We start from the raw sequence: 15063 nt of genomic DNA on the forward strand, positions 1-15063 counted from the left end.
ACCATAAATAAATATAGTACCAGATCAGAACAGCCAGCCCTGTATGACAGCAGCTGAATGTAGAAATATTTTAAATGTTAATAGCTCTATTGAGATATAATTTACAAACAATAAAATGTACAGATTTTAGGTGTGGATTTTGATGAGTTTGAGAAATGTATATCCTATATAACGACCACCCCAATCAAGATTTGGAACGTTTCCAATACCACAGAAGGTTCCTTTGTGCTCCTTTGTGGTCAGAGCTGCTCCCCGCCCCCTCCCAGACAGCCAGGGCTTTCTGTGACTGTTGTCAAGCTTCGCATCAAAGGAAACACACCGTGTGCACTCTCCCGAGTCTGTCCTCTGTGCTCAACATGGTGTCTGTTTGACTGATGCATGTTCATGTGTGAATAAACAGTTCATCCTTTTTTATTGGTGACAGTGGTCATTGTATGCATATACCACACTTGCTTGTGAATGGATATACACCTGGGGTTGGGCATTTAGGTTGTTTCCAGCTTTTGGCTGTTCTGAATGAAACCGCAAGGAACACTTGTTCACACGGCGTTGTATTTTCATCTGTTTTGGGTGGAATTTCCAGGCATCGCAGAGTAGGCACTTACTTAGATTTACAATTTAACGTTAGTAAACCATTTCCTAAAGTGATTGTACAATTTTACCGCCCCGCTGACATTGTGTGAATGTTCTGGGAGCTCCACAGCCTTGCCAGTAATTGGTGGTGTCAGTCATTTAATTTATGGTGTGTAATAGCTGGTCATTTTGGTTTCTCTTATGAATAAGGATGTTGAGGATTTTTTAATCTGCTTATTGACCATTCATGAACCTTCTTTTTTTCCAAGAAGCTTCAAGTCTTTTACCCATTATTTATTGGGTTGTTAAGTCTTTTCTACGGTAAATGTATTACAAATGCCTATGGCTTAGTTTTCCTTTTTATTAATGATGATTTTGAAGAACTTAAGCTTTTTATTATGATGACAATTGAATTTATCAGTTTATTCATTTATGGGTAATGCTGTTTTTATGTTAAGAAATTCTTGACTATCTTACTATTATAAAGATTTTATCTTAAGTTTCTTCCTGAGTTTGATAGTTTTAGCTTTTATGTTTAGGTCTATAATCCATTTCAGACTAATTTGTACGTGGGATGTGAGGTAGTTGTCAGCGGGTTCATTTTGTTTTCACTCGTGGATATCCAGTGGGTCTAGTACCATTTGTTGAAAAGACTGGCCTTTCCTTATTGAATGCCCTTGCTGTGCTTGTTGAAGAGCAATTGACTGTATATATATGTCAATGTATGTACACTATTCTGTTCCAAAGATATATTTGTCTATCCTTATGCCAGAACAACACTGTCTTAAGACTGTGGCGTTACAGTAAGTGTAGAGCTCAGATAGAATGGATTTTCCTACTTTGTTCATTTTTTTCCCAAAATTGTTGTTCCACCTGGTAATATTTACTTTCAGGCTGAAACACTTCCTGCAATATTTCTTGTAGTGCAAATCCGTAGGTGATTACTTTTTCAGTTTTTTCAGTAAAATGAAATTCCTTTATTTTACTCCTTTTTGAAGGATATTTTTATAAAATTTAAAATCTTAGGTTGACAGTTTTTTTCCTCTCAGTGCTTTGACTGTGTCATTTCATTGTCTCCGTGCCTCTGCTGTCTCTGATGAGAGGTTGGCTGACACTCCTGTCATGGTTCCTCTGTATGTAATTTGTTGTGCTTCTCTGACTGCTTTCAAGATTTTTTCCTTTGTCTTTCATTTTCAGTAGTTTGACTATGATTTGCCTAGTTTTTTTTTTTTTCCTTTCTATTTATTTTGCTTAGGTTTTGCTGTTCTTCTTAAGCTTATAAATTGGCATTTGGGGACAAAATAGAGAGATTTTTTGACATTATTCTTTCAACTTTTGTCTTGTTTGGCCGTTATTTATGCTTCATGTTCACCTCTCCTTCTGGACCCCAAATACCAATACATGTATGTTAGACCAGTTGATATTATCTCATAAGTACTTGGCCTCTTTTCATTTTTAAAAATCTTTTATTGTGTATACTTGAGATTAATAATTTCTGTGAATCTGTTTTCATGTTCACTCACCTTTTTATCCTGCCACCTACAGTCTGTTAAGCCCATCCAGAAACTTTTTTATTTTGCTTTTCAGTTGTAGAATTTCCATTTGTTTCTCTTTTACAGTTTCCATTTGACTGCCCAGATTCCCTATCTGTTCCCTCATCAAGACCATTTTTCCTTTAAACCCTTGAACCTATTTTGATAGCTAAAGTCCCAACAACAAATAGATGTTGTCTGCTAGTTACAACATCTGGGTCAACTCAGGGTCTCCTTCTATTGACTGCTTTAAAAAAAAAAAAAATGAGTATAGCTCACATTCACCTGATTATTTGCATGTCTAATAAATTTTTATTCTACGTTGGACATTATGAATGATACAGTGTACAGAGTTGGGAGTATTTGTCTTCCTTTAAAAAGGGTAGTTTGTTTTATCAGACAGTTAATTATTGGTAGTTTCTTAATCTTGTTGAGGCTTAATTTTAGCCTTTTTTAGGGCTGGTCTAGAGTAGCCCTTATGTAGGCCGTGGTTCTGACTCCGACACTGTGGACTTTTCGGTGTCTCGGTCAAATTCTCATGGTATTATTGAGCTCTCTCCACTCTGGTCTCTCTACTCTCCCAGTGATGTGTGTCCTCTAGTGTCTTTGTCTCACTCTCAGCTCTGTATGAGCTGCTCTCTGCTTGGCTTCACCAAGACTCACCTTGCACATGTGCAGTCCAGCCCTTGGCCAAGGTCCTGTGAGCAGCCCACCTAGACTTCTGGGGTCCCCTTCCTGGAGCTCTGTCCTCTCCAGTCTTCGTCCTCCAATTTCCAGCTGCTTCCTCAGCTCTGAACTGTAATCTTTGTCTCCTCAGCACAGCCCAACTCCTTTTTTATGTTTCTCCTCCCTGTGCTGCTGGGAGGAAATGGTCTCCAGGCTGACATTTGGGGCTCATCTTGGTGCACTTAGGGATCACATTTCTGTGCTGCCTGTTGTCCAGTGTCTGAAATCACCACTTCATATATGTTGTCCAGTTTTATAGTTGTTACTCTGTCATGTGCAGAAGCCTCAGTGTGGTAGAAGTATCGTTTTTAACGTTGTTCCTAAGATTACTGGTTCTCAAACTTAAGCTTGCATCAGATGCATCTGGAGGACTCGTTTACACAGAGACCCTGAGGCCCCATCCTTCAGTGTTTCTCATTCAGTAAGATTGGATTGGGGCCTGACAATTTGCATTGTCCGGGTGATAACTGTTGCTGCTGGTCTGGGAACCACACTTTGAGAACCACTTACTTGGAAAGACGGATCTTGAGAAAAAAATGTTGGGATTTTATTTGGCACTTACTCCATACAATTTTACCTTGCTTTTGGTGGGGGGTGGGTAATAATACTTACATCTCAGTTTATTGTAACGCTATACATCTTGCTCTTTTCATTCAAAGTATGAATTAATGAGGAATTTTTTTTTTGCACTGAGAAGGATAGATTCTCCATTTAATTGATAGAAACAGAAAATACATGAGAGAATAAGTAAAGTTATTTAACAATGAAATACTGCCATTCTTTTTTTTTTTTTTGCCTTCACAAATAAATTTGATTCTTTCAAGTTATGAAACTTGTAGAACATGGAGTGTGATAAGTTTCAGAAATAGTTGCTTTTTGTTTCAGAAATTGGGTTTTATTTTAATTATTCTCAGACTTGTTTGTATATATGTGAAGTGTGTGTGTGTGTGTGTGTCTGTGTGTGTGTGTGTGTTTTGTAGGTGAGATGTGAAACAGTGATAACCAGTAGGCTTGCTGGACCAGGCTCTACCTTGTCGTGTCCTCAGGTTTCCTGACAACTTACACTTCATCCTTTAATAGCTGTTAAGATAGCTCTTAATCCTTCTACCTTAGCAGCACATATTATCTGCTTTCTTTGCCTCTTTTGGTTCAATGGCCCCATCTCTCATTTGTCAGGATTTTGACATTTATTGCTTCCTTGTACTCTACTTACTCTACTCCATATATTTCCTGTCAGTGTAAGGTTTATACTGGTGTCAGATGGTGACTCTCATTGTTGAGGATGCTGACATTGTTCTTGCAGTGGCTGCAGAACAGGAAGTGTTCTCTCAACAACATCATAGAATATCTTAGATGGGAAAACAGATTCGTCCTATCCTTTCAAATTCTAATTAATCCTTGACAGATTTTTTACTTTTATTTTTATTTTTTTATTTTTATAAATTTATTTATTTATTTTTGGCTGTGTTGGGTCCTCGTTGCTGCACGCGGGCTTTCTCTAGTTGCAGCAAGCGGGGCCTACTCTTTGTTGTGGTGTGCAGGCCTCTCATTGCAGTGGCTTCTCTTGTTGTGGAGCACAGGCTCTAGGCACATGGGCTTCAGTAGTTGTGGCCCGTGGGCTCAGTAGTTGTGGTGCACAGGCTTAGTCGCTCCACGGCATGTGGGATCTTCCTGGACCAGGGATCGAACCCGTGTCCCCTGCATTGGCAGGTGGATTCTTAACCACTGTGCCACCAGGGAAGTCCCGACAGATTTTTTAATGTAACAACTTTTTAAATTTTTTGGAAAAATTGGTATAACAGCCTTTGGTGGTTAGATTAGAAAGCTGTTTCATAGCACAGTTTCATTATTGTTTCAGCTGTAATGTGAGATTACAACAATTTTAATCTCAATTTCAGAGGTATGTTCTCTAATATTTTCACACAGGCATAGTGATATACTGATTACTAAGTTCTCATTTCCAACAGGTCCATTTTGATGGCTGGGACCACAAATATGACTACTGGATGGATACAGACAGCCCTGACATTCACCCAGTCGGATGGTGTGACGTCACAGGTCATCCCCTGGAAGTGCCGCATCGTGAGTATCTTGCTCTTTGTGTTGTTGCTTTTTAAATACTTAGCCTGGAGCCTATCTTAATGCTGTTTATTTCATGTCATTATAAGTATTTTAAAGCTCGATATCACATAGGTGAATTGATTAATCAGCACTATAGCTACACTGAAAGCCAGTTATTCACAATTAAGCCTCAAAAGACATGCTCTACATAAATGGAGAGTTATCAACATTAAGGAATTATTTTGATAATGTTGTCTGGCAGAATCTTTGTTTTCCACATTTTAGTTTGGAAAACTGAGCCAGGTCTAAATCCATCTAATTTTGGCCTTTGCTTTTAGCTGAAGTACTTTTTGTTTTCTTAAACATCTTATCTTAATTGATTTTGTTTTATAGAGTAGGTTTCAGAAAGTTTTAGAAGAACAGAAGTATTTTAAATTTCAGCAATTAAAAAAATTTTAGTTGTAAAAATTGGAAAAAAGACAACCTTCTGTTATATCGGTATCTTCATTATTTCTGCCTTTCTAGGTACTTAAAGTTAAGGAGGTAATTAACCATTCTAAATTCTAATAAACCTCGAACCAAAATATTTTATTCTTTCGTCTGCAGGATTCCTCTGATCAGATTAGGCTGACATGACTAATAACTAGCTTCAGACATTTTGCGAGCCCTCTCCATCCTTATGTTTGCTTTGTTCCCCCACTGCTTCTGTTGTCCTCCCTTTGGTTTCTTGGGGTGAAGGTAGCCTTCTATCCTGTTAATGAGGATGAACCAGCCCAGTGATGCTTGAACCTTAGATCTAAAAGGATTAACTGCGTCTTTGAAAGAATTCCTTAACTTCTTTTAGAAATAAGGAGAATTACTGACTTAATAACTTGACAAACATTTTGACATTGTGCTAGATTCTTCAAAAGCTACACATGGATGAGGTGCAGGTCCTCATGTAACTTGCAGTGCATTAGCAAGTGCAGAGTCCGCATACAGAGAATGTAAAACAGGGAGAACAAGGTCAGTTCCACGGAGGGGGGAAGGGTTAGCATATTTGCTTTGTGATTTTTGCTGAGCCCACTTTCTGTTCTCCCTGATCTTGCATCCCATCTTGCCAGGGAGGTGTCTCTCGGTTGATGTGAACCACCCCCCACCCACCAGCACGCACATTCTGTCCCTCATCCCAGTAAGCTTCTGAAGTAGGGATTTCAAGGGAGGTGGGCCCAGATCAGCATTTCAGGTACAGAGACAGCTACCTTCACTCCGCCTCACCCATTGCCTGGTCCTTGGTCAGGCTGCCTACCTGGCTTCTCGACCCAAATGTCTCAGAAGCTTCACAAAGTCTATGGATCGAACCTCAGCTCCATCCCAAGCCAGAAGCTTGTCTTTCTACCGTAGTTGCTACTTGATTCCAAAGTTGCTGCTTCCCATGCAGTCATTCTAGACTCTGCTCCCTCCCTACCCCTCCCTCACCCCACACATACAGCCAGTCATCAAGTCTTGATGGTTCTCTTTCTTAATTTCTCAGGACCCATCTCTGACCCCTTCTTCCCCTTCCCAGTACCATTGCATTTGAGTTCTCATCATAGGTACAAATGGTTTGCAGAATATGGTCTGCAATTTGCTAGTTAGTGAGTCACACTGATCCTCCCAATCTAAAAATTCAGGTTCTAGAGGCAGGATTGCCTAGTAGTTGAGCGTGTGAAATCTGGAGTCAGAATGCTGAGATGCGAATCTCAGTATCACTGCTTTGCTTAGCTGTGTGATCTGTGCCTGTTTCCTCATCTAGAAAATGGAGGTGATATTAGTGTGTCAGTCTCATAATCTGTAATGATGAAATGAGATAAATTCGTGCATAACACCTCAAAAACTGCCTGGCCCACAGGATGTGCTCAATTAGTGTTAGCTGCTCTCAGAAAATGATGTAACATTCTACAGATTTTCATTTTTACCTAAAACTATGTGAATTATTAAGGATTACAAAATTCGAAATTGTGCTAAAATGAATAGGTGACTAGAGTTTTCCAAATATTTAAATTTAGTTTTCTCTTAAGTTAGGCTTTCATGTATTCCTGGCAATATTATAAGACTCCTGTTTTGAGTATGTGCGCTTAAGTAATTGGAATCCCTATTATTTGGGGGAATTGGATGCCTTCGGTTGGTCATGATATTATATTACTGCTGTGCTTGCTTTTTGGTTATAAATGTGTTTGTTTGGATTAATTATTATTAATACAGTTTATTATAGGTTACTTGTTTAACCCTATTTTTTGTAATTATTCATATCTGTATCATTAGTCTTATTAATTTTTAAATACCTAGACTTTAAGACATGTTCATAATGCGGTTCAATATATATCATCCATGGCCCCATCGTTAAAGCAAAAATACACACACACACACACAATCCTACTCCAGTATGTATTTGCCTACTTATTTATCACAGAATCTTTTTCCACTGGAAAGTAAAGACAAATGGTTTGTCTAGGTCCTCCAGCAAAACAAAATTTGACGGTCTAGCATTGATGTTGCAACAGCTTCCTAACTATCTTGTCTCGTTTCTTTGCTGTAATAGTCTGTGTAAAACCCAAATCTAACCTCTTAGCAGTATCTTTAGACTTGAGACTCCTTCACATGTACCAGGCCTGTCGCAATCTGTCCTCTGCTCACCTCGTGCCTTACCCTTCCACCGTTTTCCACCAAGAACAGAATTACTTCCTTTATACTAAACAGAATTACTCACAGTGCCTTGAACGTTGGCCTCATAAGATTCTGAAGACAATACGTCAACTGTACTCTGCTCTCTTAACTTTGTTTACAGAAAGTCACACCCTGCAGTCGGTGTCAGATGCCTGCGTGGTGAGGAGCTGGCAGGAGCACTTGCTCCGCAGTGCGGACCACGTGTAGCCTCTTCACTCCTGTCCCGTCTCTTGTGGGTGTATTTGTACAAACAGCCACGTCAAATCATCTTTTACTGCCCATGCTATTTTAAGTCAAAGCGTTGATCTTATTTACTCATACAATTCAAACCAAATTTGTATGTCCAATATCTTTGATAATCAGATCAAAGTAGTTATTGGGTTGGCCAAAAAGTTCGTTCGGGTTTTTGGTAACATCTTACTAAAAATCGGAACCAAATTTTCGGCCAACCCAATACATTCTGTAAGTAGATCTATAAAACCACACAGAGCATTGTATCACATGTGAACAGATAAAGTCATCTTACCAACATTAATTTTCAGATATTTTAAGGTATTTTCAGATATTTTAACTTTCAGATGTTGTTTTACTTCTGTGATATTTATGTGATTCAACAATTGCATTCAGTGCTTTATTATATATAATATGACAGCTTTATTAATCAAACATTGCAAAGACTACTAAACGTTTAGGGCTTGGAAAAAGGTTTAATTTTTATTTTAACTTATTTAATTTTGGCTGCATTGGGTCCTCGCTGCTGCGCGCAGTCTCCCTCCAGTTGCTCACTCCCTGCCACGGTGCGCATGCCTCTCACCGCGGCGGCCTCGCCCGTTGCGGAGCATAGGCTTCAGGTACGCAGGCTTCAGCAGTTGTGGCACGCAGCCTCAGTAGTTGTGGCACGCAGGCTCAGTAGTTGTGGCTCATGGGCTCTAGAGCGCAGTCTCTGTAGTTGTGACGCACAGGCTTAGTCGCTCCGCGGCATGTAGGATCTTCCCAGACCAGGGCTCGAACCCATGTCCCCTGCATTGGCAGGTGGATTCTTAACCACTGCGCCATGAGGGAAGTCCCTGGAAAAAGGCTTAGCGATCATGCAATCTACCCTATCATTTTGTGGAGGCAGAACCTGACTTGAACTTTACCTGTTTTATTGATATACTCTAGTGAATTTTCACAAAAGATAGCACAGCAGGTTGTCTACAAGGGGTGTTCTGTGAAAACAAGAGCAATCAAAGAAAATATGAGGTAGACAGTTTTTTTGTTTGTTTGTTTTTAAGATTTATTGATTGATTGATTGATTGCCATGTTGGGTCTTCGTTTCTGTGCTAGGGCTTTCTCCAGTTGTGGCAAGCGGGGGCCACTCTTCATCGCGGTGCGTGGGCCTCTCACTATCGTGGCCTCTCTTGTTGCGGAGCACAGGCTCAGTAGTTGTGGCTCACGGGCCTAGTTGCTCCGCGGCATGGGGGATCTCCCCAGACCAGGGCTTGAACCCGTGTCCCCTGCATTAACAGGCAGATTCTCAACCACTGTGCCACCAGGGAAGCCCCGAGGTAGACAGTTTTTAAATCGATTCTTCTCATCCATTTTTCTTTATGAATATTTTCCTTTGACCCTTTTTCAGCAGATTTGTAGCTCAGAATTATGATAAATGCCTTGGAAACAAAGGAATCAAGTATATAAAAATATAATAGATGAGTTTTTTCTTTCTTCAGCGACCTCCCAATTTATGTCTGAGGGATGTGCAGTTTAGAAGGGGATGAAATAGAGTAAAATCGCATAGCTGCCTATGGACGAGCAACACTAGGTGTAGATAGCTAATGTGCTTTTGAAGACAGAGCAGAATGACACAGGGCTAGTCTACCGAGGCTTTTAGAATGGTGTTGACCTGGGTTCAGAAGAGCACAGGGGACTTGGGCCAGTGGAGGGAGAGCCGTGGCTCTAAAGATGGAAATGCCACAAGTAACAAGCACAATTAGAATTTGTTGGGTTCTCATGCACATTTTATTAGACTTAATTAAAAGTTTGTTTTTCTAAATGAGTTTGTATCTATTTCTAATGTCATTCAATCAACAGATTTATACTCACTGCAGAAACTGAGCCAAGATGTAGTACATGCTGTATAGCCCCATGCTTCTGTAGAGAAGTTTGTGCAGTGTATTTTGGCCAAGACCATGATATTTAATAATTCATAATATTCAATCACAAAGGACAAATGTAAGTTCTTGAAAAGGTAACTGTGAAAAGCCTCTTGAGAGTGAAACTTGAATGTCCCCATTCAGCTGGGAAGAGTGCCAGCTTGTAGGATCAGTTGACGATGACTTCCTCTTAGCCTCTGTTACCAGCCAGGTGCTAACCGGCACTTCACCTTGTGTCCACTGCCGGATTGAGATCTCCTTTTCTTAGGCCACGTGGGCATAATTTTCCTGTTTTATCTGACATATAATCCTGCATGGTGGACTTTTTCTACAAGTAGAATCAAAATTAAATACTTAAGATTTAGCACTAAGGTGTCAGGATCTTTCTGTTGCGCTTTGCATTCCCTGAATGTCCTTAAAAAGATACAAAAATATCAGAACCAAAAGCCCAACTTCAGGCAGCTACAGCCTTGCCTTTTGGCAGTCTTTTTAGTCATAGCGTTTGGAAACTGTAATCCCGGTCACGTTCAATGCTAAATTTGTTTAAATAGAACTCATTTCTTTTATTATATTATTAATCATTTACCCACAAATCCACCAGGCAATGGGATGCCCGATGTTTTTTTCTTTGGAAATTAACCGAGCTTGAGAAGCAAGATGATAGACTTCAGAGTTAGAAAAACTTGGGTTTACATTTCCATTCTGCTCTGACTGCCTGTGCCTTTGGGCGAGTTACTTCACCTCTGGGACTCGCAGGCTTGGGAGATGAAATGCCTTGACCACCGTAATGCCTGCTGCTGGTTGTCTGGGCTCAGTGACCCCACACGAAGGAGTGGGGCCGGGTGAAGAGCGCAGGCACATTTGCTTCCTAGGCCGCCGTTTCTCTTCACTGATCCAGAAAATTGGGAGTTGACTTTACTTCCTAAAACTTAAACAACCAGTATGGTTCTTTGTTATAATTGCACTGTCCGTAAAGGGGCTGCTGATCTCTGAGCGAATTTGGAATGACATGTAGGACAGTTTGAAAAATTTAGAATGACTGACTTAGACTTAAGAAAAGCAGGCCCCATAAGCCGCATGAAACTAAGAATGAAAGGACGTTGCTGTTCTTTAAAATAAAAATCTGAATATGTTTTGCACCCAGTTCCAATGTGCGTATGGGTTTTTCACCCACACCAAGCAATTCTCCGACACCAGCCGGGTGTCCCACAGTTCAGCTCAAGTCTAACACTGTTTACTGGAGGTTAGGGCTCAGTCCTACATGACTGCCCCCCCATCCCCATCCCCAGTTCACACACCAGTCACAAGTCCAGGTGGTCACCTGTGCTTCCGGGGGACTGGCTGTAGATCTGGAGGCTCCCACCACCCTCTCCTTAGGTTTGATTTGCTAGAGCGGCTCACAGAACTCAGAGGAACAGTTTACCCGCTAGGTCACTGGTTCATCATAAAAGGATCTAACTCAGGAACAGCCTGTGGAAGAGATGTGCAGGGTGAGGTCTGGGGGAGGGGTCGGAGCTCCCCTGCCCTCCCCAGGCCCCACTCTCCCCCAGTCTCCAGGGTTTCGCCAACCTTGCCATCCTTTGGGGTTTTTGTGGAGGCTTCATTACGGAGGCACGACTGATTAAATCATCGGCCATTGGTGACTGAACTTGACTTCCAGCTCCTCTCCCCTCCCTGGGGTCGGGGCTCGGGGGGTTGGACTGCTGGAAGTCTGGAAGTTCCAAACCTCTGATGATTGGTTCTCCTGGCCACCGGCCCCCATCCTTCCATGCTTTCCAAAAGTCACCTCATTACCGTTCACAGAAGACACAGGAAATTCCAAGGATTTCAGGAGCTCTGTGCCAGGACAGGGATGAAGACTGAGTATATACTTCTTATTATAACTCACAATAGCAGTCGTAAATGTACACCACTAGAGACATGAAGTTATTCTCACCATCGTTCAGTAGCTTTCTGGTTGTTTGACGAGACGCATGTCAGCAGCTCTCCTCTGCGCCTTCCCCGGTCGGTCGGCACAGCTTACAGCTCCTTCACCCCCAGTGTGGGCCGTGGCCCTGTCCTCTGTCCTCCGGTCTGCTCCTGCCTCTCTCCTTAGTCTACAGGGGTGGCTTCTTGGCCTCTGGGTGGGCTCTGCGTTCCTTGTGCCCAGGGTTTATGCCGCAGCATTTGGGCAGAAGGTGAAGTTCTTTGCAGTCAAGGGTCAACTCCTCTCCAAAGCTTTGTCTGATGTCCTCAGGGAGATGAATTGTCTCTGCATCCTCGTCATCCCGCAGGATTTTGTCCTCTGTTCTGTTGTGTTAGAGTGACATTTTTCTTGCCGCTCTCCTGCCCTGGTGTCCTCACCTGGGGGCCCTCACCTGGAGGCCCCTGGAAGCTCCCGCCAGGGTTTTCGCTCTTGTCCCTGCTCGCTCTCAACTGAAAAAATAACGCACAACATGAGAGTTGTGAGTTAAGTTTTATTTGGGGCAAAATGGGGAGTATAGCCCAGAAGACAGCATTTCAGATAGCTCTGAGAAACTGTTCCAAAGATGTAGGGGGAAGGTCGGTATAGATGTGATTTTGGTGAAGGGGGAGGCGTGCAACCAAGCACATATTTTTTGCAGAAGGTTACTGCTAGTGACAAGGAGCAGACGTCACCATGAAGGATTTTAGTGCTTTTCTAGACACAAGGAGATAAAAGAATTGGGCTCATAAAATCGGCTCCTGAAAATATCCAACTATCTGAAGACCTGTTGTGCCAGTTTTTCCCAAAGCACAGAGTTCACCCTGAACTCGTTTCAGGGGGTGTTGAAGGTCAGCAGCTGCAGCCGCTCATGGTTTAATCCTCGTCGAGGTAGATGGCAGCTGCCGGTTTGTAGCTGGCATCGCCTGGCCCTGGCACTGCCCGCAGCACACCAGCTGTGTGTCTCCGCTTGAGCCACTGCTGTTCCTTGGCTTGCAGCTGGGTGCCACCGCATGCTACCTCCTGCGGCTCGCTCAGGTGTCCCCTCGCAGACAAGGCCCCTGCACCCTTTGGCCCCAGAGCCGCCTTTGTTTCTCGGCACAGTCACTGTGCACCGACTGGTGTGATGTGCTTCTGCGCCTCTGTGCCCTGCGTCCCGCTTTCTAGAATAGCTCTCCTGGGCAGGCAGGTCCCCATCGCAGGCTCACCCTGCCGCCACGAGCAGGCAGGCTCGGGCTGCAGACACAGGCTGAGGGGGGAACGGTGGCTCCCGGAGACCACGAGGTCTGCGGGGCAGGCTCTTTGTATCACTCACCTCTGGTGCTCCGACTGTTCACAGCTCTTGCAGGTGGTGGGTGCGTGTCAGAAAAATGCCTGTGACGGGGCCAGAGTCAAGTGTGCTAATCGGCCACCTGGCCTGGCCCTCTGACCCTAGCTGACCTCCCCCCGCCACCCCACCCCGTGGACCAGGATGGCTCGACCCCATCCGCTGTGCACAGTGGGCCGCTGAATGTTTGACCCATCTGTTTGTCATTTTCCTGACTTCCTACATTTTACAAACGTCATTTGTCTATACTTATTTCACCCCCCTGCCCCTTCAGGCCTTGTTTTAAACACTCTTTTAGAAATCAGAGTTAAACAGAAGGAAATATTCGATTGCATGGAAATGTTTTGTTCGTATTTTAAAGTAGTAATAGAAATAATACAATAGAAATATGACAGGTCCCAGTGCCTCTAATAAAGTAGATATAGCTGGAGACAAAAGAATCATCTTTTAAATTAAATGCACATTTGGACGTGCCACGTGGTAACCAATAGACGTTTCTCACCAGCGTAAGTATAAAGTGTTTTTTCCTGAAATGACAAAGTACCGATGTGCCATGACAGGAGCCGTTGGGGATGTGGGTGACACAGGGCCACCAGCCCTCCTGGGAGAGCATCTCCCGGCAGGTGACCCTCCCAGCAGACTGGGCTGGCCTCTGTGCTGGCGCCGTGAATGCCCCGTCCCAGCTTGAGAGGAACAAACCGCCCTCTCAGCAAGGGTACAGGACCCAGCAGGTGTAGGAGAGAGGATTTGATTCTTATTCTCGGAAAGTTCCAGCCAACTAGAAAAAGCGCTTTATCCTTGGGAGGCACCAACGATGCGGAGGTAGAACATAAACCTGCCAGAATCCTCTGAGCTCGTCAAGCCCCCAGCCATCATTCAGGGCCTGGAGACGCAGTGGTTTGCCCACCTTGTTAGAGACAAAGGTGGGCCTCTGGCCCTGGTCGGAATGTTCTTCCTGACTTGGCTGAATCCACAGTGTGTACCTTTATAATCAGGTCAGGCTCCACTCCCCTTACCCCTCTTTAGATGCGAGGAGGGGCTGACCCAGCCGGTATGAGGTTCCAGCCGTGGAGAGGCCTCCGGCAGTGCTGAGCCTGGGTTTCCAGAAACGGACAGCACCCTCTGTTTTACAGCATCAACAGCGTTGCAGGAGGCATGATGGGAAGTGGGCGGCAAAACATAGAAATAGGTGACATTGCATCACAGCCTTATGCCTGGAGAGTCTGCAGTCAGAGTACGTTGCTCGTGAAAATCAGCAGCTCACAGGGTGTGCAGCTGCTTCTAGTGAAAAGGCTGGATGAGCCTCGCTGATCCATAAAGAGGAATCCTTCTTGGGCCTGGGGGACCACCCCCCCCCCCCGGGTTCATGCCCCAAGATACTGCCCCCAAGTTGTGTGGTCTGGCTGTTTTCTCTAGTCCTCAACTCTCTCTTCACGTGGCTTTTGTATCCTGACCCCAGGCCTCTGCTTACCCTCCAGCCCTTTCAGAGACCCCGAGCCTCCTCACTAAGGCACAGATGAACTTCTGGGTCCCTTGCGATCCCACACAGGCTGTGCTGAAGCAGAAGGACAGCCTTGGGCTCATTAACTTGGCCACGGGCCACTGCTACACCATCACCTTCTGCCATGTGGGATCTTTTCCTAGTGATGCACAGCCACTCCTTAGTATACCAAAGGAGGCAGATAGCTGGCCCTCACCCAGCCTTGTCTGAGGGCTCCCTATTCATAAATAAATGCCCACTTCAGCATTTATTCGGCCTGAAGAGGGGGTGGGATGAGACCAGAGGGGGAAATGCAGGAAGAGAGAGAGAACGTGAGGTGAACACACACACCTCTGACCTCCTTGTCTTCCTTTCACCTCCCTCTGCTCCACTCACTCCTTTCTTTCCATTTCTTAAATGCAAATTCTTTCCACCCCAGGGCCTTTGCATATGCCATCTTCTCTGTCCGGAACGGTCCATCTGCTCTTGTAAGATATGACTCTTTCCCACCCTAAATTAGAGTTCATCTCGAATGATCCCGTCTGAGCAAGGCCTCCCGTGGCCACGTTACGTCACTGTGATTTTCCATCTCACTGCTCCCTTTG

At 43.8% G+C, this 15063-nt stretch overlaps 1 protein-coding gene across 1 annotated transcript in view; it reads left to right on the forward strand.

Annotated features, from left to right (window-relative positions):
* The window catches only part of L3MBTL4 (L3MBTL histone methyl-lysine binding protein 4), a 307787-nt gene that overhangs the window by 128202 nt on the left and 164522 nt on the right, over positions 1-15063 (forward strand). Inside the window, exon 12 of the mRNA XM_068562443.1 lies at positions 4799-4913. Within this exon, the coding sequence (XP_068418544.1) occupies positions 4799-4913 (115 nt within the window). The remainder of the gene's footprint in view (positions 1-4798; positions 4914-15063) is intronic.

This window comes from Eschrichtius robustus, chromosome 14 (assembly GCF_028021215.1).
Source record: "Eschrichtius robustus isolate mEscRob2 chromosome 14, mEscRob2.pri, whole genome shotgun sequence".
In the NCBI taxonomy this organism is placed as follows: Eukaryota; Metazoa; Chordata; class Mammalia; order Artiodactyla; family Eschrichtiidae; genus Eschrichtius; species Eschrichtius robustus.